This window comes from Odontesthes bonariensis, chromosome 6 (assembly GCF_027942865.1).
Source record: "Odontesthes bonariensis isolate fOdoBon6 chromosome 6, fOdoBon6.hap1, whole genome shotgun sequence".
NCBI lineage: Eukaryota > Metazoa > Chordata > Actinopteri > Atheriniformes > Atherinopsidae > Odontesthes > Odontesthes bonariensis.
In genome coordinates, this window is record NC_134511.1 from 23,698,803 (window position 1) to 23,725,584 (window position 26,782).

Genomic DNA, 26,782 nt, shown 5'->3' on the forward strand with positions numbered 1-26,782 from the left:
TGCAGCTGTCATAAAAAAGCAGCTGGTCATCAGTGGACTTTTATTCATGCTCAGCCCTCAGTGACACTAAAACATGCAGAGATGCACTGCGTGAACCATCTGGTTAAGATGTCTTCTTGGATCTCCAGTCTGTGCCTTATCAACGCACAGACTGTACAATCAAGTATTTTCACCCATTACTGGTAGAAATTCTTGCATAACTGGTCATCTTTCAGACAATGTGATCACACCTCTGCAGTTTATGTCTGCATCCTAATTCCCAGTGATGACTGATCATCCATGTGTCACTTTGATGCTGAGTGTGCATTGAAACAGTCTGGGAGCAACTATTCCTGATTTGATGCTGGGTTCCCATGGTGACACAGGAATCTGTCAGACAGTGATGCGTCTGCCAGGAATATAGTCTCTGCAATGGCTCCTCTGAGCACATGCATATGTACGCAGTGCGCACATGGGATGCGTCTTCCTGCGAGGTCGAGATCAAAGAGCAAACTCTTTCTTGGACACAGAACACTTAAAGAGTATTTCCCCACCTCAAGTGAAAAACGACAGAAGGCTGATTAAACAGCGAGGGGCAGCATACGAGGGGTTCACGGAACACACTAAAGTCATTTTTGAGGGCAAATAGGAGGCAGCGATAAGTCTCTGTAAGCATCTCCCACCAACACTCTCCCTTCCTCTGTCTCACAGCTTCAGATCACCCCACCCTTTCCACCTCGTTCCCCACTTGCATCCGTCCTGTAACCATAGAGACCACCGTTGCCTGAAGAGAGGTTTCTCCCTGGCAGATGTGTTGATGTCAAATGAGTCAGCTGGATGTAAAAATGCAGACAAAAGCACATAATTTGATTTAAAAACACCCTCCTAAGCTCTCTCTGTGAAAGCTTCTTTCGGGGTTTTTTTTTTAAGAGGCACACGTGTCCTTTGCTTTTTCAACAAGAGGATGTGGATGCCAGTCAAATTACTGTACAATAATGCTTGTCAGTAGAAGCTTCCTAAAACTGTAATGTCAGTCTAACCCACTGCAGCATCTTGGATGGAAAAAAGCAGATTTTAAGACCAGTTAGTTTTGTTGTTAAGGCTGCAGGGTATTGTGCCTTTGAATTCCTGATAAGCTCCATTCCAATCAGCTCAGTCCAACACTTAAATGCGCCTACATGTGGCTTGTCCTGGGAGTTAAGATTAATCACAGAGGCTGCATGTAAACATGTGTTCTCACAACCCTGCAATAAACAGATAAAGACCAGAGATGAAACATTCAATCTACTTTATTTACTTGGCTCAGTGGCTCCCTTCCTGCACCAATCTTAAGACCCATTCCAGATCTGTTATTGTTTAAAAAAAAAAAGAAGCTTTGGACATTAACAGTGCAACAACGCAACACTAGCAATAAGGCAAGCTTGAGGCTGCTGAAGTGCAGCTCGATTATTACTAAGATGGCACAAAACAGGTGCTGAACGGATGAGAGCAATGAAATGTGAAAACTGTCTCGAATGTGCAGTGGATCCACTTTAAAATCTGCATTTATTCTTAAACAAGTTACACACAAGTCTCAGCAGCATTGCATCCCTCACTCTGAGAAATACCAGCAGCATTAGACATCTGAATTACCCTGCACATAATACTTTATAAGGAAGCCAAGTGGTGTTGCACACAGTGTACTTGGTGTATCAAAGTGTGTGTGCTTTTTCACACTGCACTTCCTGGACATAACGGAGGCAAATCAAACAAACAGAACTCATGCGACTAACCAAATAACAGAGCAGATGAAAATAAAATCTCTTTGGCAGAAACAAGGACAACACTTTTGGCTTAATGTGAAGAATACTTGCAAATGTTCTGTTACTAAGCATGATCACTTCATTCAGGCATTCACTGTGTCTGTATGTGAGAAGTACCTAGAATTGAGACACTTCAGATTCTAGCTTGATGCCTCTAAAAGAGTTGGAATCACACAATTAACATGTATGCCCCCCCCACCTCATTTTACAAAAGGTACTGCTAAACTAAACAGGCCTATCAAATCTGTCCTTCATCTTATTGCAAATAATCTGTGGACCCTTCATCTTTTTCTGTTATATTCCACATGCAGGCGTGAAAAGTCATGAATTCTGATTCACAAACTCATGACTCCCGACAACTCACTTTGGCCTGTTTGTGGCTGCAATAAATAAAAGCGACATCCTTTCCAATCATGAATAGAACATGTGGTGTTCAAGATATTCAAAAAGCAACATGGCATAAGCGTAAGAGAAGAAAATAAAGTGCTAAAAATGTCAGAGATTCGAAGATGAAATTGCTTCGACTTCTGACTGGTTTCATGAGCCGTATTTGTCACACTGTCAGTTTCTGTCATGCAAAGCCCTCGCTGATGGGATCACAACAGCCACTGAGTACCAGTGTCATTTCTAGAAAATTTTGTGCTCCAGTAAGATTTTGCATGTGCAGCGCAGATGTTTACTGTCATTCTATCTGCCACGAGAGTGCAAGGTCCTCCAAATCTGCGACATGTGGCAGGTTTATTCAAGGCTAACGAATAACATGTAGGTATCTGAGGTCTGGGTATAGAAAGTTGACTAGCAGGGCCAACAGTCGGGGTCCATCTTTGAGACAGTGTCCTGGGTAGCGGATGAACTGGACAGCCTTATTCACAGATTCTTCTAAGTCAGCGTACTGCTTGCTGCTGGGCATGGCCTCTAACATCCCCAACATCTGCATCCAAAGAGAGAAAAAGAAGAAGTTATTCTTAGAAAATAATTGCAGACCAGAAAATGGAAACACTACAGTTTTTTTGTGCATACTTGTTGTGCTTTCGCCGAGAGCTGCAAGTCAGAAGTGGGTTGGAGTCTTAGCTCAGTCTCTGTTAGCACTTGGATGGACAAGAATGCTGCCAGACTCCGAACCACCACCCTGAACCTGAATGCATTAAAAAAAAAGCAGGTTTATTAACTGCTTTACTCTGAGTAACAGGTTAGATTTGCACAAATAAAATGCTCTTGAGCTCACCTATTAGAAACAGGAGACCTCTTCCCAAGGCCTATAGCTCCCAGGAGCCCAGAATTCAGTCTTTCTTCTCCCAGTTGAAGGAGCCTGGTTTGCAACCTCATCAGACCCATGACGACTCCCAACACTTCACTCTGGCCTGCCTGTGGCTGCAGTTGTTCCACAGAGAGGCTGAGTGCTTTGTGCCACCAAAGGAACAGTTTTGCTTCATCGTCTGGACCACTGAACACAAATAAAACCCTTCGTATTAACACGTTAAAAATGCCTACAGCTGATAGATCATACAAGCTGACATACTGAATGAGGGTCAAACCTGGGGAAGACCTGTGTGGTCCATGTATTAATGAGGCCCAAAGTCCTCCTCTCATTAGCTGCTGTGTATTCAGTGTTGAGGCGCTGCAAGATGAAGGCATAGAGCGTCAGGAAGCTGCCTCCTGATTGGCTCTCGGAGAGGAAGTCATCCACTGTGAGCTCAGGCACCTGAAGTGACGCCAACACAGGACCCCAACCTACTGTCTCCTCCTCAGCTGAAGTGAACAACGGCACAGAGTCATTAATATTATGTTAAAACTACCCTCGAGAGGGAGATATTTCAAAAAGTAAAACGTTTTAAAAAGAAACTGGCTTCTAAGCTAAATTAAAACTGGCAGGAAAGAAATGAGAAAAAAATAATCTTATATTTGACCATATAAGTGCAGGTACAGCACTAACTTAGATGAAAAAGGTAGGAAAACGTGTTTCTCACCATGGCTGAAGTACGCTGTGATGCATGCCTCCATGATACGTGTCATGTGTCGCACTGATGCAAGGCAACGGGAGCAGGCTGTGAGAAGAGGCAGAATCGGAAAGCCCCTCCCCTTTCTGTCCAGCCAGGTAATGACATGAGCAGCAAGCGCCTCACCCGTTGAAACGCCCACTCCATTGAGCAAAGCCAGCGTGTCACTGAAGAGACTGCAGAAGGCCATGTGCCTCTGCTCCAAACCCACCTCTGCAAAAGGAAAAGGGAGGAAGTGGTAGAGCTGAAGAGAGCAAAGAATTTATTTCCTGTGGTTGATGATGTTGACGAGGAAGGCGGTGAGGACAATTTACCTGGTGGGTTGAATGTGACAACGCTCTCCAGAAGTGTTTCCAGCTGAGCCTCCAGACTGCTGAGGTTGATGCTACCTCCTTGTTCCAGTGTCACCAGTGACTGCACACTCCAGCACACAAAGGCTCCGGCCTTGAGTGTCTCCTCCTGACAGAAGAAGGATAACAGGAAACCCATGTAAATCATTTTTCTTTTTCTGTATTAATTAGTTAATGCTATATAGAAATAAATGAATCAATTACGCACATTTATGAACATGTATATGATGTTCAAGTTATAAAAAAAACAAACCTAAAAGATCAAAGTACTTTTAAGGTAGATCCATAATGTCAGTAGCCCTTTATGTGCTGTCATTTCTTCATTTACAACTGAGTAGTAAGGATTTTCCTTCCAAAACTGATTTCTTTACTGAAGAAATAGCTTGCAAACTTGATTGGAAAGAAAACATTGTCAAACTTCCCAAACAAATACATTCTATTTTCCACAATTTATCATGCGCCTGACTGCAAAGCTAAAGAAGCAAACACTGACCTTAAAGTTGCCCTTTTCTATGCTATTGTTTGGTGTGTAAAATGTGCAACTGTTACTACACAACTAAAAAAAAAAATAATAATATTTAAGTGTGAACATGATTTTACTAAGTAATACAAGGCTGGCAACGAAAACCAAAGTGTATAAGTCTAAGTTTAGAATGGCTATTCCAAGCCAGTCTGGGACACAGAGGATATGGATATGAAGGATTCACACCATCATATTCATTCAGTTCCAGTGACTTTTTTGATTGAGTCACAAAATATCCACTGAAGTGATCAAGGTACTACCTAATGGTGAATTTTCTACAACTAAATCAGGAGTTATTTCCACTGATACCTACACTAAAGGTACAAGACCATTTACAGTGGCTGCAGGCCTTACAGTACATTAAGAAATGAGAAATTCTAATTATAAAACAAACGGTCCTGCAGTGTCGAACCTGGTGTGGAGCTTCACTGGGGCGGGGATGGAGTCCTGCAGCACTACGGAGTGATTTCAACAGCAGCTGAGGTGCAGAATCACCACTGAGCAGCAGAGAGGGTGGATAATGGGTGCCAACATATCCCAGAATGCCCTGGTATGAGGACAGGTCCAGTTGGTGCCAGGGCAGAGAGGTAGACTGAACCAGCAGACTGAGCAAAGGGGGGTCCTGGAGATGGGGAGGAAAACACAGAAAAAATGAATGAATGAATGAAGAGACAAGAGATCTGACCCTAATGTGACTCCAAAGTAGACTGGACTCACCTGTTTACTCAGGAGCTGTTCCTCCTTTGCCAGAAAAACAAGCATGTATAGCAGATAGACCAGCATGGTGTGTGATTCCTTCTGTGTACCCACATCTGGTAGAGTTGGATACATTGTAGAGCTGGCAGGTGTTTGAAAGTGGTCACTTAGGACACTGACCCAGTTAACTTCGCATAACAGTTCTCCCATAAATAGGAAACAGCTCTTGGGACTTCCTCTCTCCACCTGGAGGCAAAGAAAGGCATACAATTACATAAAAAAAATCTATACTGTCCAAACACACCAAACCTGTTGGGTATTAATAGACTTCTCATTATGCTGAAATGTATTATCACATCTCTCATTCCCATCTTTCCTCCTCCCATTGAGGATGAGAGGGAGATGGAAGAATGAAGGACCCAAAATGGCTAAATCCAAAAAAACCTTTCCTGATCTATTGTTGTAATGTTCCATCACCCACAGCTCCTAAAGAAGCATTTCCCACTGGCGCATCCACACTTTGCTCTTAAGGGATTGGAAAATCCCAGAAAGTAAAAGGGATTGTGTTTCCAGATAACAGGAGGAGAGAGGGACATGAGGAAACATTAGTTAACATAATGAAGAGAAGTAACAAACACTGAATAACAATCTGCTGATATCTATATTCGATTATATTTGAAAAACTTCACTTAAGAATAATAACACATCATAACCAATTATAAAAGCGACAGGCAGCCTGTTGTAGCAGTAAATGTCATAATGATGCAACATTCACAGGAATTAATGTAAATAATATTGATTATTTTCCTGTACACACTGGAAAATGCTTTTTTATTCTTCCTACCCCATGTTTTACCATTCACTGATAAATGAATATGCTGATCAGTCTTTCAAAAGGAAGTTTTATTACCATGAGTTCATTTATATTTTACGTTTACGATTAAAGACATTTTTTTCTACATGGTAGACTGTATACACTTTATGGGTCTTGAGAGAATTTGTTCTTCCAAGAAAAGCATGCCGGGACTAAAATGATGGAAACCTGGACTAACAATAGAAGCTTGGCCAAGGTCTGGAATTAACAAGCTCCCCTGTGCCATGCATGTCCAGAGCAGTGGGAGTTAGGCTAGGAGGGCAGAGTATCTCACATTGAAGAGCTGCTGCATGAGCTGAGTGTCGGGGTGCAGGTGTCTCCAGGGCAGGCTGTGCAGATGTGTGTGGTGCAGGTACAGCAAGTACTCAGGCGTACGGGGAGAGGTGCAGCTTTCACAGTATTGCATCAGACACAGCCAGAGCGCACCTCTCTGACCAGGCAGCAGACGATCTGTGACATGGACAAGACAAGTTAAAGCTGTAAAAGGCGGATGTGTATTGTCAGTATTCTTTGGTTTAAAAAGAACTGAAAACTTGCCTCTGAATTTGTGATGAAGTGTGTCAGTAAGCTGAGCGTAAAGACCAACAAGACATCCCGCAGCGCTCGCATCTGTCTCCAGCCAGGGGTAACACTTGCTGTTACTGAGACAGAAAGACACAGATGTTCACACTTCAGTTTTATTGTTTCTGTCTTTTCAGTGTAATGATGGATACTTGTCCCTCTGAGCAGCGTTGGGCTTGTGCTTTGTGTAATATATCATGTAGCTCAGAAACTGGATCAGTTACGCTAATAAAAAAAACTTTAATGCTATGAGGAATTTTCATTCCAGGAAAAAGAAAATAAACATCTAAAGAAAAAAAAAAATCTCAAGCATAATGGAGATTTCTTTAATGAGCTGCCTTCTCCAGAGTCTGTTGTTTGGGTACATGTTGCGCCACACTCACCCGCCATCACCTGTGTCCAGAGGAAAGATCCATGGCTTAAATAACTTCACAAGTTTACTGTGCAAGTCCTGCAGAGCTGTGTGAAGAAAAGACACATTTCACTTTCATAAAACAGGCAACAGGATGCGCACAAAACCAAAGGTGAAAGGCTTATAAACAAGTCCCCTTCTATTTGTAATCTGACAATCAATAGTTACCTTTCATTATTTTGTTGCTGCCCACTGACTCTCTGGCGCAGCCGCTCAGCTGCACATTGATTAGGGAACCAATCAAATGTTCCCAGAAGGAGACGACGTCACTGATGTATGGAGTCCAGGCAGAGTAGAGGCCGAAACTGCGGAGGTCTGGCTTATTGAGACGACTTCGCAAGAAGTAGTCACTCAGCCAATCAATCGTTTCATCCACCTGCAAAAATAGCACAACATTGCTGGATTAAAGCAGAAGCAAGTTAACATAATAGAACATGGTAACCATTAACAGGCAGGCGGGTTTGAATCAGCAGCAGCGTCGACACTTACCTGCTGCGGAGAGAGGCTTATGGGGGATCTGTAAGGAGAGGCTGAAGGTTGTTCAGCTTTGCTCTTGGCGCTGCGGGATGGAGGTAAGCAGCCGAGCACTCGCAGGGTTACTTTCCAGCACTCTGGACTCAGCAACTGGTTTGATGAACCTGACAAGAGGGAAATAAGAATTTGCTGAAGAAGCTGCATATCAAGTCGTTTGGTAGATGCAGAAACAAAGCAACTTACAAGTGAGGAAACAAAATGTGAGGTACGAATCCCTGGGCTATACACTGAGTGCTAAATCGATATAAATCTAATTCAATGGCAGGGCATTCTGCCCATCTTGACAAACTGAGCTGCTAATTTTCATTATTCAATACCACGGATGGAATCATATGACCTATAAAAATCCAATGAACATTGACTCTTCCACATTTAAACGTGCGCTGTGCTCCATATATGAGACTCTGAAAGCCTAACAACATCAGTCTGCTGCAAAAGTATAAATAGATAAATAAATAAATAAAATGGCATTTGCTGATTTGAATGAATAAATCATGACGGATAACTTACTGGTCATGAGCAGACGTAGGCAATCGCTGTAATGGTCTGGGAAATGATGCCTCACAAGCATAGTCCAGTGTTTGGTGAATAGGTGAAAAGGTGTGAGAAGTTCAGGCTCAGGGTCTCGCCCGCAGACGCAGAGAGCTCCGTGCACCAACTCCAGCAAGCGAGTTCTCTCCGAAAACACGGGATGAGCTTCGTTCAACCACTGGGACAAATCAAACTACAGGGGAAGACGCACAAGCAGGTATTACAACCGAGTCAATGCGGTGTAAACGAGCACGCTTCTTCACTGCATTTACATGTGGACTAACTTTGGTGAGCAGCATGAAAATGACATCAGCGCTGTCAAGGTGCAGGGACGTCACCACGTCTTGGTAAAGGAAGACGAGCTGATCAGGTGCTGCGTTGGGAGTGAAGAAGGGGGAGACGAGAGGACAAAGACGTCTCTGCTCTAGGATGGTCTTCAGGACACGACCACACTCGTCTGCATTTAACTGAATAAACACCTATAAATAAAAGCAAACAAATAAAAAGCACTATTACCAACGATGCCCTTTTCGATCAAAGAAGTACCTTATCTTTAATCCTACTGAAATGATTTCAGGTTCTACCCTGCAGGAGGCAAGTTGCCCATCGTCTTCGTCATTTACACGTGCACGCCCCAAAATTACAGCACGAACATCAAATCTAACATTCTTGTTCAAAACTGTCTTCTTTTTCCTGTTCAGGTGTACACTTGAATAAAAGTAAAGGGAATAATATGCAGTGTAATTTAGATATCAGTAGACTTAGTGCCTTCTTTACATGTGACGTTCATGCATGAAAGCATGCATAAGAAGAAGGGCTTTGGTGAACAAGGTGTGGTGTAGCATGGGTTACAAATCAGGTAACAAATTCAGTCTGTAGTTGTGGTTGAAGAAGAATGTAATGCTGTCCTTACTTGTTTTGCTTCTTTGAAAAAAACAACAAAAAAAACCCCAACAGGATTTTATAAATGTAGCTCTGAATAGTTCAAATATTTCCAGTTTATGCTGTTTAATCTTTTTTATATAGCAAGGATTGCTTTTTTTTCACTATATATATGTCCATTTTAGATTATTATGGCCAAAATACTAAAGTGCAGACCATCCTTTGGCAGTGTGCTCGGTTAAATCTCCTTAGAAACGCTTTGCTATAGGTCGGGTGGATCTGAATTTGTGCATATAAATCTTTCTGTTCGGTGTACTGTGTGTGAGTATGTCTCTTTGGGAGGTGTGTGCACACCTGTCCGAGTATCTCCACGCAAGATGAGAGATACTGCCGTGTTGGGGGATGTCGCAGTGTGTCCTCACACACAAAAGAGACCACCTGGTAAAAAGCCGACACACCAACTTGCCTCACCGCCGGAGTTTTCTGGGCTTTGTACATATTTACAAGAGCCCTGAGAACATAAAAAAAACAAAACAGGCATGAGTCAAAACAACCCCGTTGAAGTGAAATAATCTGTTCCTTTTCTTTTAAATGTGTTTTATAAGAAGTTATACGATTTGAAACGTGCTTTATGGCTATTCTGTGTCGAGATGACAAGTCCCTTAAGTACTGACGTGATAAAGTTCTCAGTGTGGACGGCAGCCTGGGCCAGGCTTTGAGGTGGAGGAGCCATAGCATCAGTTTGAAGCTTCTTAAGGTCCCTCCGCAAAGATGTTATCTGGTTGTGTACTGCCTCCTGCCTCTGGACACGCTCACACTACGTAGTTACACAAAACACACACACACGTACTGTTTAACAAAATCATGGCTAAACAGCACTGTAAAATGTGCCTGCATGCGGTGTGAGTGATCGTACTGTGACGGTGATGTTCGCGGGTCCCTGACATGGTTGCCCTCCCTTTCCTTTACATTCCAGGGCCATGCTGACTTGCTCTGGTCGATTCTTAAACAACAAAGGAAGGCTCTCCAGCAGCTCCTGCTCCATTGCCACCTGCTGGGCTTCCCGTGCGACTGCAATCCTGACAAAAAGAAAAAGCATTTTAGAAACGCCAGGTGGGTTTCTATACTGTTCTTAACGCGATTGTAGGAGCAAGTATGTGCACGTCCGTGAATGCCACTTCATCTACCTGGCCTGCTCCTGCAAAATGCCGAGGTCCTGCTGTAACAGTTCGGCTGCAGCCTTAGCGTCGGTGAGACAGGCGGAGGGAACTTCTGCCACCGGAGCCTTCTGCTGCTGCAGCCCAGGAGGTGGATGAGGAACTGGATGTTTCTGAAGGTTGGACAGGATACGCTCTCTTGCTGAACATAGACACACAAAAACGCAAACATTAAACAAATCTCTTTTGAGATTTTGTCTTCATCTTTTAGGACAAAGATCAAGTAATCCACATCATTTTTGCCATGCAAAAACAGAATCACAATGAAGTGAGTTCCAGCTCTTGAGTGTGCTGGCTCACTTTCATGTCTTACTAAGACACTTCAACAAATTCAACTTTGCTTCATTTGAGCTTTTTTAAGGACAAAGCACAATGTCTGTTTTGATCAAAGTTTAAAGCAGAGAATTCAGCCCATGAACCATTTACAGAATTGTAAATGTATTGTATTGCTGTATATTTTTATATTGTATATATACTGTATTTGATCTTCTGAGTCAGCACAGCCAAAACCAGAGGGACCTCACTGATATCAGCAAGAAAGGAACTTTCTCAGGAGCTAAGCAGAGTACACAGCATACTGGCAAGTATCTATCACATTTTTGCATTTGTGATAACTACTTATCAGATCATTATAAACCTGTTTGTTAATGTTTTGATTGTAAAAAACTATTTAGTCTCTGTACCATTTTTCAGGCTGGTGTTGTCAGTGAAGTCCAGATTCTGGGTCTGCAGGAATGTTGGCTCACTCTGCACCTTTTCCCACAGAGACAAAACCTCCATTTCATCATACTGCAGACGCTCCTGGTCCACATACTCCAGCCACAGTTCCTACAGCGAAACATGACAAAGTGGCAGTCAAATATAAGATAAGATAAGATATGCTATAATGCACAACTTATTTTACCGACACATGAGAATATTTCACTCATATTTATTTATTTTTTCTTATCTCAAACAAACACGCACACAAAAAATACAAACATGAAGACATGCTGACCTGTTGCTGCTGCATGACCTGTGCCAATCTGTGAGGTTCATATTCCGGAGGAAGTGAGGGAAGGTACACTTCCTGCTTCTGCAGGGTCTCATCTTCCAGCCACAAAGCAAACACACCAAACAACCTGCAGACAAACCATCAGCTCAGAACTTCCCCTTTAAGTCTCGCATCAAACAGTGGTTGAAGAACCATCAAGCCATTTTAACATTTGTACAATATAAACTGTTTATTGCTTTATGTACCCAGGTTTGTGTCTACTTGCATTTGTTCTTGTTTTTATCTGAATTTCTGTGATCTCTTCTAGTGTTTTCTTATTTCTTCTTACCTGCCTTAGGTATACGGATGTAAATGAGCATTCTTGCTTAATATGGCATGTTTTTGTTTTCACGCTCAGCATCAGCGACCTACCTGACCAGCTCTGTGTGCAGCTGTGGAGAGGTGAGGTACGGTGGCCTGGGGTCATTGGGACTTTCATCCCCCTGCGTGCCTGATGAGGGTGAGTGCGGAGGGGGCACCTTGAGGGCCTGGCTGGCGGTGTGGTGGAAGTCAGACACCTCCTGTATTCTCTGCCTCAGATCTTTCAGCAAAGCAGCCTGAGAAGAGGCCTGAAAAAACCTTCGGCCAATACATCCCGTAGCGGCGAGCCTGTCAGGCAACACAGAGATGAACAGAATTGGGGTTTTGCCTTTTTTGCCGTTTTCTCTGGACAGGGATAGTGATGATTGTGCATCTTACCCATACTCTGGTCCAGGCTGTCTGAGGTAGAGCTGTAGGAACTTCTGCCAGATGAGGGGAAGGAGGGGGTGGTCAGGTGGTGTGGCTATGGCCTGACATGCCCAGCGATACACCTGCAGCCGTTGCAGGGACTGGGCTGCTGGCAATTTCAGCCTCTGCTGTACTCTCTGGTTCAGACACAAAACCACTCTTTATCAATGATCAAAACACAAGACTCAGGATCAGGATTAACCTGCAGGACACCAAACAACTAAACTCTCCCCAACTAATCTGTAGACTATGACATTGCAAACAGTCTTTAATCATATAGATTAAAATGGCACAAAGTATATTACTAAACAGTATCTTCCACATGCCATCTCAAAATTGCATTTTGAAATAAGTTGTAATTCCTCAGTCTAAAGGAGCAGTGGACACTTTCTAAGAACGTGAGTAAATCAGTTTTATTTCAGTCAATCTTCACAATAATTCATGATTAAAGCGTTCGTCTACCTTTAAGGCTTGATCTGGTGACACGTTGGAATCTGAAAGTAGCTCATGCTCGACACAGCGTCTCAGCTGAGAATCTTCCTCAAACACGCCCTCCATATTCAGCACCAGCCAGGCAAACCAAACCTACAGACAACACAAACAACAGCGGGCCTGTCAGGACTGACAAACACAAATATGATCAACAGCATTAGCTCTTACGGATGTTGCTTTAGGGACCCTTACCTCTGCACTCAGAGACTGGCCCTCTACGAAGGATGGCGTGGCATTTCCAGCAATCCAACCAACCAGGGAGGAGAGCAGACCCCGATCTCCATGGTAACCCAGGGCATCCTGCACGAAGTATGAAAACAGATGTCAAGTTTCTGCTAAAGGCAGTTTACAATATGCTAAATTTGGGATCTATAACTCACAGTCCAACTGAACTCCCTCGATTATGAAAAGCAAACAAAACCTAGTAAATACCTTGTGCTGTTGATACAGGAGTTTCTGCACACATTCCTCCTGGTGGCGAGTGAAGGCAGCACAGCAAATCTGATCCATGAGGAATAGGACTGTTTTGTCTCGATACCACAAGTTCTGCTGAGTCAGGATTCCCACCCAAAACTCCAGCACTACTTCAGCTCCGACACGACCGGGCCGTGAGCTTTCCACGATGTGACTCTTAAAGATAAATTACAAACATCTTTACACATTTTTTTTTTGAGAGGACTGTTCTACTGAAATCTTTCATCACCTCTTCAATTTTTTTTTTTATAGCTGAGAAAATATTGATGTGGTAGAACCTAAATAATAAGTTCCTGCATGTTTTCTTAAGATGGTTTCAGTCCTCAGTCCTTATATTTTAATTATGAACGCTGGGTGAAATGTATCCGGAAATACGGTGAGTATTAATCTTTTTTTCAGGTAACTCTGAGGACGCTTCATGCAAATATTGTTTTAAGATGGCTCAAGATGTTAGGTCCTTCATTTTCTAAATCTAAATGACATACCTGAATCATGCTGTTCAGCAGACGGACATTGTCTCCATAGCTGGTTCCGGTGAGGAGTGGAGCTACGCGATGTGTGACCTGCTGTGCCACACCTTGAGGACACACGCTGTCATACTGCAAGAATAACTGAATACAACTTACAAACCTGGCATTGACAAAGGCGGGGAACAACAGATAGAGAAACACAAGTTAGGTCAGGATATGCATAAGCTGCAGCTTCTGCATGTTGTATGAAGGTTGCTTCTTGCTTACTGAGAGTTGTTGAGCAGGTAAAAGCTCAGAGGGTAGGTGGGAGGTAGGATGTTATCCAGCAGATGTACAGCAGCTCTCAGGTGGCGAGACTGAATCAGACTTTTTAACAAGCCAACTCCCTCAGTACAAAAGTTTTCCAGACTGGATAAAAAAACAAAAAAAACAAATCATGATATCAACTTAATTCAAATTCTACAAATAAATCACACACAACTTTTTAGATTGTCTCTGTGATAACAAACCTATGTCCCACTGTTGTCATGGCAATGGAAAGGTAGCTTCCAATTGGGATGCCTGCTTTTACGGCTCTCAGAACAGAATGCATGCTAGGTGCGTGTGTCAGCTCTGGAGGTGGGTTGGATGCCAAAGCAGGCACCAACCAGGCTCCTTTAGGGTTCTGAGCATTGCCATGGAGCTTTAGCCTAAGCAACAGTTGCCACGCCCACTGACTGAAAGATGCCTCGGGAGATACACCCAAACGAAGGACACTGGCAAGGTAAGACACCTTAAGAGAGAAAGAAAGATAGAAAAAAAGATTAAACCATATGCCAAGTGATGTTGAATAAAATAATGAAAGTGGTCCACTATGAGTGTATGATAAAAATGAGAATATGTGACCTGTTTGATTCCCTCTGAGATGAGGCCACTATACGGTTTATCTGTAAGGTACTTCTGATAGGCTTCAGCCACCAGCAGAGCCACCTCGCGGTGAAGAAATGACGACAGGACCAAAGAGCCGTCCTGCAAAAGAAAATGGGGTAGACATCCACAAACTTGCAACTGTGTTGAGTCTCTTGAAGACATTCCCATGTACCCATAACTACCTGTGCGTGACCCCAGTTCAGGCCCTCCAGGATAACACAGGCTAACCGGTTCTCCACTGCAGACAGGGGATGCTGCAGCAACCAGGCTCCAATCGCACATATTTCCTCAGTCCTCGGCTGCCAGAGACTCAGAGGCAGCTCTTTACACAAGTATAGTGCCACCTAACGTAAAGCAAAACAAAAACTCAAAGGTTTCACATCTGCCGAATGATACAATTAACAACTGTACACTTGATGCAATTTTAGAACAGCAGTACCAACCATTCCTACACACTGTATGGTCTCTCTCACGCTCTCCAGCAGCACGGAGATAACATAGGGATGAGCCGTAGCTATGGCAGCCAGCAACTCCCTCCCCACCTTGGAGTACGTTTCTCTGGTAGACACACTCACAAAAGACACCTGAGAAAAACCAAGAAAACAGAAGTTAAAAAAAAAAAAAAAAAACAGCTTCACAAATGACTTTTAAGTTCTAAAGTGACTTTCTAAAAAAAATCCAGTGTAATTCCAAACTGTGTTCTGAGTCAAGTTGAAAAATGCGGTAATGCGGAATCCAGTTTGCAAGTGCATTTGGTGTAAAGTATATAGTCATTCTAGTATTTCACCCTGAATCCCCTCTACACACCTGGTAAATCAGCAGAGTTATGCTCGTGATGAATGCGGGGTCAGAGTGCTGAGTAGGTGTCGCCATGTGTGCCAGTGCTGTGAGGAGGGAGATGCCGTCAGAGCTGTTCACCTCACACAGCGATTGCTCAAATCTCTCATGGTGCTTTTGGTCTGTCACAGAGAGAACAAAAAGCTGAGAGAGATACATTTTTTTTTTCCACCGCAGTACAGTTGCCAAATGCATTGGAAAGTATTTGAGAAAAAGAAACTGCAATGCTTCATTTAAGCATTAACAAAAATGCATGTATGAAATTATATTAATGCCGGTTAAGTGTGTACAATGATACCTCTGAGAGCTTGAATGCAGGATTGTGTGTCACCAGCAGTGCTGAGTGTTCCTAGTCCTGCTGTCTCTGCACACTGCATAACATAAAGGACCTTCCACAGCATGGAGCTGGATAAAGTCCCGTACGGCATCTCAGACATGAACAACCAAATGCCCAACCTGAGAATGGGGAACACATCCGATAAATAGAAAAGTCTGAAAGTAAATCGCTTCAAGTTGAGATGTAAACTTGAAGTCAATTTTTTCACCTTTTGTTTCTGAGAACATGTAAAACAGCTCTGAGAAAGAGATGATCGTATTCCAGCTGCAGCTTGTCCAGAGACAGAGAGTGTACATGAGAGCCGGATCCACCAGCATCAGCCACACTCACGTACTGGGCCCAGTGATCACTGACATAACACACTGTCATTCTGAGGTACAGGACAGAAAATAAACATTTCAGACTATTTGATCTGGCGTGAGAAGAGTGAGCATATACAGTAGATATTGCTTGTATTACTTGCGCACTGACCGTATGATGTGTCCTATTCGTTTGACTAGCTGCCTGTATCGCGCTCTGTTGTAGGTTTGGAGGCCGACGGCGAGAATTTCAATGAGAGAAGAAGCAAAAGCAAACACGCGCATCATCTTCTGACTGGAACAGGCCCGGGGCTCATAGACACCTGGAAAAACGAGCCCTCTGTCAGCCGACGTAATGAGTGAAACAAACACAAGACAGGACAGACGGATAAACCTTCTTACCCAGCTTGCTCATCCCCAGCATGTGTGAATAGAGCTGCTGGAACGGGAACTGAGTCAGAAGGGCGATCAGATCCTCCTCACAGAGCAGCAACCAGCTGCTGTCTGGGTCCTCATCCTGTACACAGAACAAGGTAGTGCAGTTAAAGTTCAGTAACTATAAATATTGCATTTATTTGCTGAACACCTTGAGAGGCTTTTTTGGCTCTTCTTTGAATATTTTTGAGAAGGGTGGAGAAAAAATAGAGGATGGTATCTTTTACAAGAAGATAAAAACAGATACAAATGTTGTAAAGATTAACACACTATGCTTTGCTCAATAAAACTGATAATAAAAGCTTTGAAAACAAAGTGGTTCCCAGGAAATACATTAGTAAAATTAGAAGTCATGGCTTTAAGTAAGCAGACTGATATTAAGATTGTCATAAAAGTCATTGTTTACGTTTCTACACCTCCTCGATGACACATTACATCTTCTGAAACAAGCAGACTGAAGATTTGACTGCATCAAAATAGGTAAAACCACACAAAACATTTTTTAAATCACCTTGTTGTTGAATTGTTCTACATAAGTACATTTTCCTTGCTTTGTTTTGACACTGTACTTACAAAGACAAAAACATAACATGCTCGCATGCAATCAGTGTGAAGAATATTACTTATTTCCATCAACCGATTAGATGTACACCTAAAATTCTCCATTTTAATCTTACCTTTATTCCTGTTCTAAAACTGTGAATTGGTCAGTTTGGTTCCCTTCTCAGGATGTAATCAGTGCCTCCTCTCACTTACCTCTTCCCCACCTTCATCGACGAGGGTCCAGTTGCCAGAATCAGGTCCAGAAGCTGTTGAGCTCTGGCTCTCACATGGCTTCATATGACTGAGAAACTCTGCACGGTGTCTGAGTGAAAACAGAGAAGCCAAAGGGGCAAGCTGTTAGACTCTTAAAAGCCAGAAGGGAGATCAGATCTCCATACCGTACCATTCTCAGTCAGTGGATAAGAACTGCTGTAGAGGGTTCTGTTTTCACCTGGCAGGAGACATTAAGATGGCCAGCGCCTGCATAAAGTGTTGCACTCCAGAGGAGTTTCCCCAAACTTGAATCTGGCACAGATTACACAAAATATTACTTATCTGTATGTAAAACAACTGACATAACAATAAAAAGAGAAAGATCGGTGTCTCCATCTTACCTGAAGGAAGGATGCAGCCCACTTTCCCACCCCAGCAGGACAGCATAGAAGATGGCACAGCAGGTAAACGTGCTCTCCTGACCCTCCAAAATGCAACAAGACGGCCACCTAGTGGAGAGTCAATCAGGAAAACATGAAAAATCAGAACATACGATAAATATAAACTCGTGGAACATGAGTTTTAAAGTAGTTCAGTTCTGTGTTCACCAATCTCTCCAGCCACTGATGGATGTCTGTCTGGAACTGTGTGTCATCAAGGACTCTACGTGTGAAGCTAAAAAGGACACTGATGGCTTCTTTCAGAGGTTGGAGAGAACAAGGTTGTGTTTGGCTGCCAGGGAAATCTGAAAGCAAAAAAAAATGTATGTGTGTGCACCTTACATTAGCAGTATGGGTAAGAAGACGAATTTCTGGAACAGGCATAGCAAGTTTGAAACGAGTGTACTTTTAAAAGGTCTCACCTTTTAGTAAGCAATACAAGTAGGATTCCACCTGCAGGCGTGACAGCAGAGCAGTGTATGCATGGAGCACCACTTTCTGATGGAGAAGTTCGCTGCAAGCTTCAAACAGTCTCCTGAGCTCAGCCAGAACAGCCTGACTAAACTCTGCCTGCTGGAAACGGTGGTATCCGCATACTTTGGACTGGTCTGCACACACACCCTGCAGGACAGAATGTAAAAAGCCATTACAACAGAGGCCCGTTGTGGCTTTCTGGGACAAATATGACAAATATGTCATCTCACCCGACCCCAAACTAAAAAAAAAAATAAGAACTCATACCTGAAGTGTGAGCTGTTCATCTCTGAAGCTCCAGAGGCGATTCTGTGTGCTCTTGCAGTCAGAGGACTGTGTGTGCAGCTGCGTGTGCGACTGGGTCAACTGTCTGCGGCAGCGCCAATAGTTCTGCAGCAGTTCGGTCAGTTCGTGGTTCTCCTGCCGGGCCAGATCACAAAACTGGGCAGCACAGATCTCAACACCTTCCAGCCATGCTCGCAACCCTCCACCTGGCTCCCAAACACTCAGCTGCTCCAGTGAGAAGGCCTGCAGAGGAAAAACATTAGAGATATTTAATGCATGTAGCATACATTACAGTCAGATGTAAGGCCACAGTAATGGGCCTGCTCACAAATAACTATCCATCCATCCATTTTCTATACTTAAAATATGCTCACACTCACTCGAAGAGTCAGTTTAGAGTAACCAATTAACCTACCATGCATGTTTTTGGAAAGATGGGAGTACTTGGAGAGAACCCACACATACCCACGATGCCCATGCGACGACAGGTGTGAATTTGTACATAATCCGCGATAGCGATGCCATGTCAGGTGCACGGTATCTTTCACTGTTGCTTGTTTTTAATTCATTTGAATTATTTTAACTTTTTTAGACTGTTGCTTGTTCCACGAGAGGTGTGAAATTGTACATACGCTGTGCTAGCGATGCCAAAACAGGTGTGAATTTGTGCATAATCCGCGATAGCGATGCCACGTCAGGTGCACGGTATCTTTTACTGTTGCTTGTTTTTAATTCATTTGAATTATTTTATTTGTTTCTCTTTATATTCTTTTATGTATTTTTAATGCTTCTTCCACTCCCCGCTGCACTGCTTTTATTGTATGTAAAGCACTTTGAATTGTTTTGTACATGAAATGTGCTATACAAATAAATTTGACTTTGACCTTACACAGGGAGAACATGCAAAGTCCACACAGAAAGGACCAGGAACCCTCATGCTGTGAGGTGACGGTGCTAACCACCACGCCACTGTGCAGCCCCCACAAAAAATACATGAGATCACCTGCATCTCTGGAGCCGTTTGGGGTAATTCTGGGTACAGTTTGCTCCTTGAAAGTTCAGCTATGGACTCCAGAGGCAGCAGACTTGGAGGAGAAGATTCCTGCTCAGGAAGTGTCAACACTGCAGGTTCCTTTTCACAACCTTTCACACCTTCATCTGACAATTGTATTACAGGACACTCGTCGAGGGTTGGGAGAGACGGGTACAATGCAGGGGCACTCGCTACCTCAAATTGAGCTGAAACAATTGGCTGATTCCATGACTGCATGTCTCTTTCAAACTCAATGCTTTGTGGTGCAGCTTTAAGCTCAGTCCCCTGAGCTCTCACCCCACCATCCTCCTCTTCCTCTTTGTTTGATTCCATCAGATTAGCTGCAACTTGTGGTGTCACTGGTGCCAAATTCAGACTAGACTGTAGAGTCTGAGTTAACTCTGATGTGCACAGGGTCTGTGCAGAAGAAGTCGGCTGCTTAACGGAGGCCAGTTGTGATGGCGGTTCCGTGGTCTCTGAGACCTGAACGGGGTCCTGCTGCTTGTCCTTAGCATCCTGAAGAGGAACATCAGGCAGGCTGAGTGGGATGTCCGTGAAACTGGAGGCTTCATCACAGACAGCTGAGGGTTTTGTAACCTCTTCTGAATGCTTCTGCTTCCTGACCAGCTGAAGACAAATGAACAATCAGACATGGGATTAATATTCCTGGACTAATAATTCATCTTGAGTTACAGTTTTCTACATGTAACGAGGCCTGCTAGTGTAGTTCAAACACATTATAACATAACATAATATTGTGGCAGACAGTCCGTTAACCAAGTTATATTATGTATCAGGTTTTAGTTATTTACTTTTTTTTTTTTACACATTTCCACATAAACTAACATATGATCATGACACAATCACAGTAACTATGATTATTGCAATTATTTCTAGGACAATATATTTTCCAAGCAAAAAAACGGTTATTATGACAGGCCTATATATATGACCAAGGGTATGTGACTAAACCAACCCTGTTATGAATGTGTCAGAAATGAATAATTATGATTTTTCAACGTCGAGTGGCGAGTTCTGTCATTGTAGATAACCACGGTTTGATCTATTGATCTTGAGCTTTGTTGTTAAACTAAACAGTAAATGTATGTTGGAGTGGACACTTGGAAGTTTTCCAAACGAGTTATGTGTTCACCAGGCTCCATTTCATCTGTCACTGGAGGAGGGGAGAGCTGATGAAGTTGCAGAATAAGTGTACCGTATTTGGTGTCATCACCTGAGGTTTTCCGCTGGTTTTGGCTTTGGTCTTCTTTGGTCTCACAGCCTCCATTTTAAGTGCTTGCTCACATCAGCTCACACACACGGGTCGGATCACCGTGTCACAAGTCCGACCGAAGACTCTGGTGGTTGAAACGATCGACTGCTAAACGCTGATCCGTTGACAGCAACAAGTCATCCTATGTTTTCCGGATAAACAACCAGCAGCTAAAATAGTTAGCTTAACCCTGCCTGTGATAAGCAGCTGGAGGCTGGCTGTGTTGTCAAAATAAAAACAGTCACTTTCTCTAGACAATACACTCCCGTTACGAAAATTCACTGATGGCGGATAGCAAGGCAACTACTAACACGTCTCTTAATATCAACGTTGTATCCAGAGATCATATTTATGGGAAAACGAAACCAGTCCCAGCTGATTAAACTCACTTTCGCTAAGCTACGCTAAAACGAAGCTGTTCGCCCGTATTTCCGTTCAGGACTGAGTTCCCCTGAGGCTCATTGTTTTACGTATTGTTGTTCACATGATCAAAATAAGATCCAAACACTTTGACGCGAATGTCATGCGATAACAGCCACCTCCGCTAGTCGGCTGCCATTTGTTTTGTTTTGTTTGTTCCAGGAACTGCGCGATCGCAATCTGTGATCACATGACTACTCCACCTCTCTACGGGATCCGAAAATGGCCAAATGTAGTCTTACGCAAACGCTGCTCTGTTTTGAAAAAAAAAACAACAAAAAAAACAACAAAAAAACAACTGACTTACTTACTTACTTACTTACTTACTGAGTAACTTATGAAACGGTTTTGTGTTGGAGTAAGCTTTAACTGTGTATCATTCACCGAATATTTTAATATCTGAATTAAAGCAAGTCTGCAAGAATTCAAACTCAATGACTGATCCGGAGCAGAAGTAACCCTCAAAAAAGATTTATTATGAAATGTAATTACAATGATAAACTGGACATTTTCCCCTTTACAATGCCTCCCAATGCTCTTGATGTTTCTTACAGCTGATCTTATAAGTGCTGACCTGCTTCACTGCACATACCACAACATACATACATGTCAAACATGTATTTTCTTTTTCTTTCTGACATTATCAAACACAACCTACATACCCATCAACATGTCACATAGTCAATCAGTACCTTGCTTTACTGTGGCAAAAAAATGATGTCAAAGAAATGCTCTCACTTCACAAGAAGGAGCTGTCCAGGGTTAAATAGTAGGCCTACGTCAGCTAAAAAAATATAAAGGACTTTAAAATTGACAAAAGAATTGAGCTTACATAAAATACATAAAATACTCACACAAAAATAAAAGGTTAAAGTATCAGCTGGTGACACAGATTCTAATATTTGACCCAAGTCGTTTGTCCTTGTGGTTAAAGTTGCAACACTTTAACTCCAAGTCATATTTTTGTTGTCATAAACTACAATTGATGTTAGAATGTTGATACAGTTCTAGTACAGCATTAAAAACATACACATTTACACAACATCTGCAACCTTTGTAATGATTTAACTCAATAACATCTACAGAAGACATGAATATGCATAATCAGTTCTGCTCTATGTAACAGGCGACATATTAAGTGAAAATGTTAACTGACAGAAATATTTGATGGCCAAACTTTTTTTTATTCAGTCAGTTCAGAGTAATTTGGAGGCATATAAATCTGCTGGGAACTTGGTGAGGGACTGTTGGCAGGCATGTCTGTGCTAAAAGTTAGTGTTGTGTTGTTATAGAAGGTTGGTGAAAGGCTACAGGGGGGGTATGGCTGGTCCTCTGTGTCCTGGTTGTATAATGTGTGTAAAGGGAGTTGTTCTTGCTGGCATGTGTGACTTGGTGGCTGGCCAACGACTTCTGGTGAGTGGCGAATGTATGCCTGACTTAGAGCCAAGCTAAGGATCTCTGTCTTTTCCTTGTAGAAGCGGAGTTCTATGCCGCGACGCCGGGCCAGCACCAGCTCCCTCTGCGCCACCTGCAGCTCCGCTCCCAGAAGCCCCGGTGACCTCTGCTCTCGTCCAAGCCAATCCAGAGCCATGCTGCTCCGCGTGTACTCATCAAGTCCTCGCTGAGAGTAATAGGCAATCACACTCTAAAGGAGGAAAGAAAAGAGGTGGTCGTCATTATGTAGAAGCACAGATTCTGACGCTATATCAAAGTTTGCTGTTACTATGTGCGTTGTAGTTGGCAAGACTTGAACCTGTCGAGAGAACTGCCGTTCCCTCAGGGCCTTCAGTGTCCCATTCCAGTGCAACAGCTGGAAAATAGTCATCATCTCCTACAGAGAGATGAGGGCGAGACTTGAGAGACAAACCCAAACATCCAGGCCAGTAATTGTTAGTTTGACAAAGAAAACATTTTGAAATTTCGTTAAGTCAAGCCTAAACTGGGGTTGATTGCTTTGAGAAGATGTCCCAAATTTTAGGTTTCACGCACTTTTCACCCTGATTTATAAAATACCATCGGGCCAGCAGATGCCATGTGTTAAGGGCAAGTGACAATAGCGTCAAACAGTGAGAATGTATACATTAACTCGAACTGATCGAATGAGACACAGATGGAAAACTACACGTAAGCTGCCTTGTGTTGAGGTTCACTTTGGATTTGCCGGCCTGTTTACTCTGTTTCCTGTGCTACATGTTTACGACGCTGCCTCCTGCACTGACTGCATGTATGAAACATGTAATATGGTTCACAGCTCATGGTTGATGCTGTGTACTGTTTTTAGTGTGACCACATTTAAGTCTCTGTATAGCATACTGTGTGTGCATTGCTCGGAGACTCCTCATCTCACTGAGCTGTGGTGCAGCAGGAATGATAATGAACCCACTTCCTGCAACTAATAACTCCCTGTCTGCAGGCATGAGTTTATTTAAACTAAGGTAGTAATTTTAGGTGTTTCATACCATGACTCCCTGCCAGAGATCAATTGTAGGGATATACACTGATGGTGAAAACAGACACGGGGTGAAATGACTCCGGTGAAAGGCAGAATTACCATCCACTGTTTGTACTAATAATTACTCATTAAGTAAAATTACAACACTTACATTTTCTGTCTGATTATTAAAAGAACATTTAAGACGGCTTCAGAAAGCCCGAGTCCTTTTAACTAAATAGATCGTTCATACGTTTACCACATGATTTATGAGCCCAGCTGAAGAAAAATATCATTTTGCACAATGGCTTCCTGTTTTACCTGGAACTCCAGCATAGTCTTTCCCACGTGGGAGTGGAGCAGCAAACTGTAGGTTCCTATACTGGTGCTTGAATCACATGCATCGTCCACAGACACCTTCACACAGACAACAGTGCGGGTCAGTGGTCATGCTGATAATGATAGTAATGATATGGCGTGTTTGCACTGGCTTACACTTCCAGCACTTTCTCTGGCTGCCTGTTGCACACTCTGTGTGATGAACTCGGGGTCGATGCGTCGACATGGAAGCTCGTTCACAAGTGAGTTCATTAGAGCCACACGAGCCGCATCCCTGCGAGCTTCTGCTTGGGTGTCACACACCTGAAGAAGAGGAGATATGAACACGAAGGATTGAAATGTGTGAAAAAAAAGCGCAAAGGGAATGACATGAAAAGTTTAGTCATTTCAAGCAAAAAATTCAGGGTCAGCGGATGTGGGCAAGCACTTACTCCGACATTTTGTTTGATGATTTTACACTTCGCTACAGCTAGTCATGGGATCAAAACTCAAATCACTGCTGAGACCTGAACATAGAGGCATTCGCAGTGAACCAATCACATGATCTTCTGTGAACTGGGGGCTGCTGTCTGGATCATAATATGCCCACCTATGCATCATAGACTTTAAACTGAACAACAACAAAGCAAAACAACTGTAAAGATGTATGAAAGATTTTTGAATTTTTTGTGTCTCACCAACTTTCACAGACTAATCTCATTGAATTTTTGTCTTTGCACCACATCCTGGAGGCATCTTCACTGTTTCACAAAAGCAAATTTTTTTTTTAAACACGTATTTTGAAGTCTTATGTAATGTACCAATACAAAGCAGCCAAAATTGATGAAGTGACATGAAAAGAAAAATGAATTTGAATAAAAACCCTTGAAGGAGCCCCAAAACTCCACAGCAGAACTTCAACCAAACTTTTTGTCTATCAGAGAGAATGCCAGATGTGGCATAAAGCAGTTACAGCGTCATATTGAGAAGATGCTTGTCTTGAATTCCGTTTCTTGTTTGCTTCACAATTAAAACGTTTTTGCACTTTCAAAGTGGCATTCATATTGTGTTGATCAACTGATGCAACCCTACTAAAATACTTTTTAATGTATTATATGCAATATGATTTAAATGATGTTCTGTAAAAAAAAAAAAAAAAAAAAAAAATCCAGATGGGAAAGAGCAGGTGAAAACAAGGCAATATAACATATGTGATGCTCTTTGGCAGTTCTTCTTTCATCGCCACAGTAAAAAAAACTGGGACACAATCTGCCCCCTTTTTAAGCAGAAAAGAAACATAATTCATTCATGGTTGATTTAATCCATGAAAACAATGCACAGGTGAGTTCTAATTGTATTAATTTTGTTCGAGAAGGTCATTTATACTCATCAAAAGAGCGCAATTATTATTTAGCTCTCCTTTTGTTTTATCATTTTTTGATTACTCTATATAAAAGCAGTTAAGTTGTCGTTGAATATCTCTGGATATTTGGTTAAATAGTCTAATTACACAAAGTGTATTTTTATTTTTTTATTATTCTTTTTTTTATTTTTTAATGATATTTAAAATAGTTTGCATACACAGGCACAATTAGTTCTGATGAGCACTGTGTACTTGGTGCTACAGCAGAGCAGAATTGCAGAATTGAGATATTACCAAAAAAGAACTGTTCATGTCTCAAAACTAATGATTAATCTGAATCAATAACTATGCTTATTATCAGAACAGGAACATCCCTCACATCTAAAACACTGAAAATCCCGTGGCCTCCTTTGATCACTTGCGTGTGCTTGTCGGATATTACTGACAGACAGCAGTGATGATGACAGCCATACCTTATAGTTACCAAAGCAGCTTCCTCCTGGAAGCGTGACGTAGCAGACATATGGGGGACCAGGAGAAGGAGCAGACACGTACAGCAGCAGGGTCTCTGCCTGTCTGGCCGTCTTTCCACCAAAGCCGTCTGATTCACTGGATGATTCATTCAACTGACCCATCTGCTTCTGCTCCCAGAAGTTGTGAAGAATGGCCACCACATTCACTGCACAGACATGGATGTCACAATGCTAATACTTTCTAAGAAGGATCATGTTAGGGTTCAAATGAATATATTTACATAAAGAAAGCTACCAATCTGTATCAACTTCATTCTAAATTAGAAATCATTCTTGAGTGAGTATCTTAGTATGTACGGTAAGTTCAATTCAATGAAAGCGTTTATTCTTGTGCACTGCTGCATTCCCAGACAGTGTTTATTTAATCTGAATAAAGAGCTACAGGCAAACACCCCTTAACTCAGACCAGCAGTTTGGAACTTTTTAAGCTTATTTTATATTCCATAATCACAGCAGCTCAGCTTTTGCCAGCAGGGATAGCTTAACTGACGCTTGTTGGAAGCACATAGGCTTGCAAATATCAAAGTTCTTCTGGTACAATCATGCATCATCATCAGGTTTGTGATAAACACAATTCTAAGTTGTAACAACAGTCACACTTTCAGTGATATCGAAAACAAAATTTGTGTCAATTTACTGTTAAAACTAACCTTCAAGTTTCTTACAAAGTTACTCACAGTCTTTGGGGCTGGTGTCAGTCTCACATTGCAATAGATACGACATGATGCTCTCCTCCGCCGCTACATAACTCATCTTCATCCAGAGTTTAGTTCATCTGCTGCCTCAAACACACTCAGTCCACGTCTCCTCATACAAATAATCCACCGAAACATAACTCTAAGGATCAGCAGCCACCAGTCATCCTAGCTCAGGCTAGGAACTTTTTAAAGAAAACTCAAACTCTTAAGGAGCCTTCAACACCCCCAAACTTCCTCACTCCCCTCCTCCTCTCCTTGCTTAACATCTCTCCGGGGTTTCTCTTTTGAAGTGGACCACCTTTGTCACTCTTCCTGCCAATTAGCTCTGAGGGCCCCTTACTCCCTGTGCACATGCACACACACAGAGGTGCAGAGCTGGAATGCT

General features: G+C 42.5%; 2 protein-coding genes across 3 annotated transcripts; both read right to left on the reverse strand.

The window, feature by feature from the left end:
- Window positions 1-1,252: 1,252 nt before the first annotated feature.
- Window positions 1,253-21,237, reverse strand: epg5 (ectopic P-granules autophagy protein 5 homolog (C. elegans)). Its single transcript, XM_075468080.1, has 45 exons — window positions 20,596-21,237; window positions 19,332-19,988; window positions 18,311-18,571; window positions 17,992-18,190; window positions 17,738-17,874; window positions 17,531-17,638; window positions 17,368-17,441; window positions 17,130-17,238; window positions 16,341-16,455; window positions 16,111-16,261; window positions 15,848-16,009; window positions 15,601-15,758; window positions 15,273-15,424; window positions 14,909-15,049; window positions 14,648-14,809; window positions 14,442-14,564; window positions 14,066-14,328; window positions 13,824-13,964; window positions 13,572-13,716; window positions 13,045-13,242; window positions 12,805-12,912; window positions 12,583-12,705; window positions 12,091-12,257; window positions 11,764-12,000; window positions 11,356-11,479; window positions 11,042-11,186; window positions 10,329-10,500; window positions 10,058-10,220; window positions 9,816-9,958; window positions 9,496-9,652; window positions 8,544-8,738; window positions 8,239-8,452; window positions 7,684-7,832; window positions 7,363-7,570; window positions 7,166-7,241; window positions 6,759-6,862; window positions 6,496-6,671; window positions 5,369-5,593; window positions 5,064-5,273; window positions 4,093-4,237; window positions 3,749-3,991; window positions 3,317-3,530; window positions 3,007-3,225; window positions 2,802-2,916; window positions 1,253-2,712 (listed from the first exon to the last, which is right to left on the reverse strand). The coding sequence occupies exons 1-45, from the start codon at window positions 20,647-20,649 to the stop codon at window positions 2,530-2,532; spliced, it is 7,725 nt and encodes a 2,574-aa protein (XP_075324195.1). The 5' UTR covers window positions 20,650-21,237; the 3' UTR covers window positions 1,253-2,529.
- A 283-nt stretch (window positions 21,238-21,520) lies between these two features.
- Window positions 21,521-26,641, reverse strand: LOC142382923 (protein limb expression 1-like). Of its 2 annotated transcripts, none has more exons than XM_075469059.1 (6): window positions 26,377-26,641; window positions 25,640-25,845; window positions 23,981-24,127; window positions 23,807-23,902; window positions 22,808-22,885; window positions 21,521-22,699 (listed from the first exon to the last, which is right to left on the reverse strand). In XM_075469059.1, exons 1-6 carry the CDS (start codon window positions 26,456-26,458, stop codon window positions 22,238-22,240), a joined length of 1,071 nt encoding a protein of 356 aa, XP_075325174.1. In that variant the 5' UTR covers window positions 26,459-26,641; the 3' UTR covers window positions 21,521-22,237. The 2 variants fall into 2 exon arrangements, with proteins under 2 accessions (XP_075325174.1, XP_075325175.1); XM_075469060.1 differs by having other exon boundaries at window positions 26,350-26,423.
- Window positions 26,642-26,782: the final 141 nt, after the last annotated feature.

Excerpts from the sequence above, each read along its gene's own strand:
- epg5 (XM_075468080.1), bottom strand. The coding sequence starts at position 20,649 with ATGGAGGCTGTGAGACCAAAGAAGACCAAAGCCAAAACCAGCGGAAAA. Across the intron at positions 16,262-16,340 it reads GCTGGGGATGAGCAAGCTGG|GTGTCTATGAGCCCCGGGCC; the intron begins GTAAGAAGGTTT and ends TCGTTTTTCCAG. Across the intron at positions 12,706-12,804 it reads GCCAGTCTCTGAGTGCAGAG|GTTTGGTTTGCCTGGCTGGT; the intron begins GTAAGGGTCCCT and ends TGTTGTCTGTAG.
- LOC142382923 (XM_075469059.1), bottom strand. The coding sequence starts at position 26,458 with ATGAAGATGAGTTATGTAGCGGCGGAGGAGAGCATCATGTCGTATCTA. Across the intron at positions 24,128-25,639 it reads GCTGCTTTGGTAACTATAAG|GTGTGTGACACCCAAGCAGA; the intron begins GTATGGCTGTCA and ends CCTCTTCTTCAG. Across the intron at positions 23,903-23,980 it reads CCAGAGAAAGTGCTGGAAGT|GTGTCTGTGGACGATGCATG; the intron begins GTAAGCCAGTGC and ends GTCTGTGTGAAG.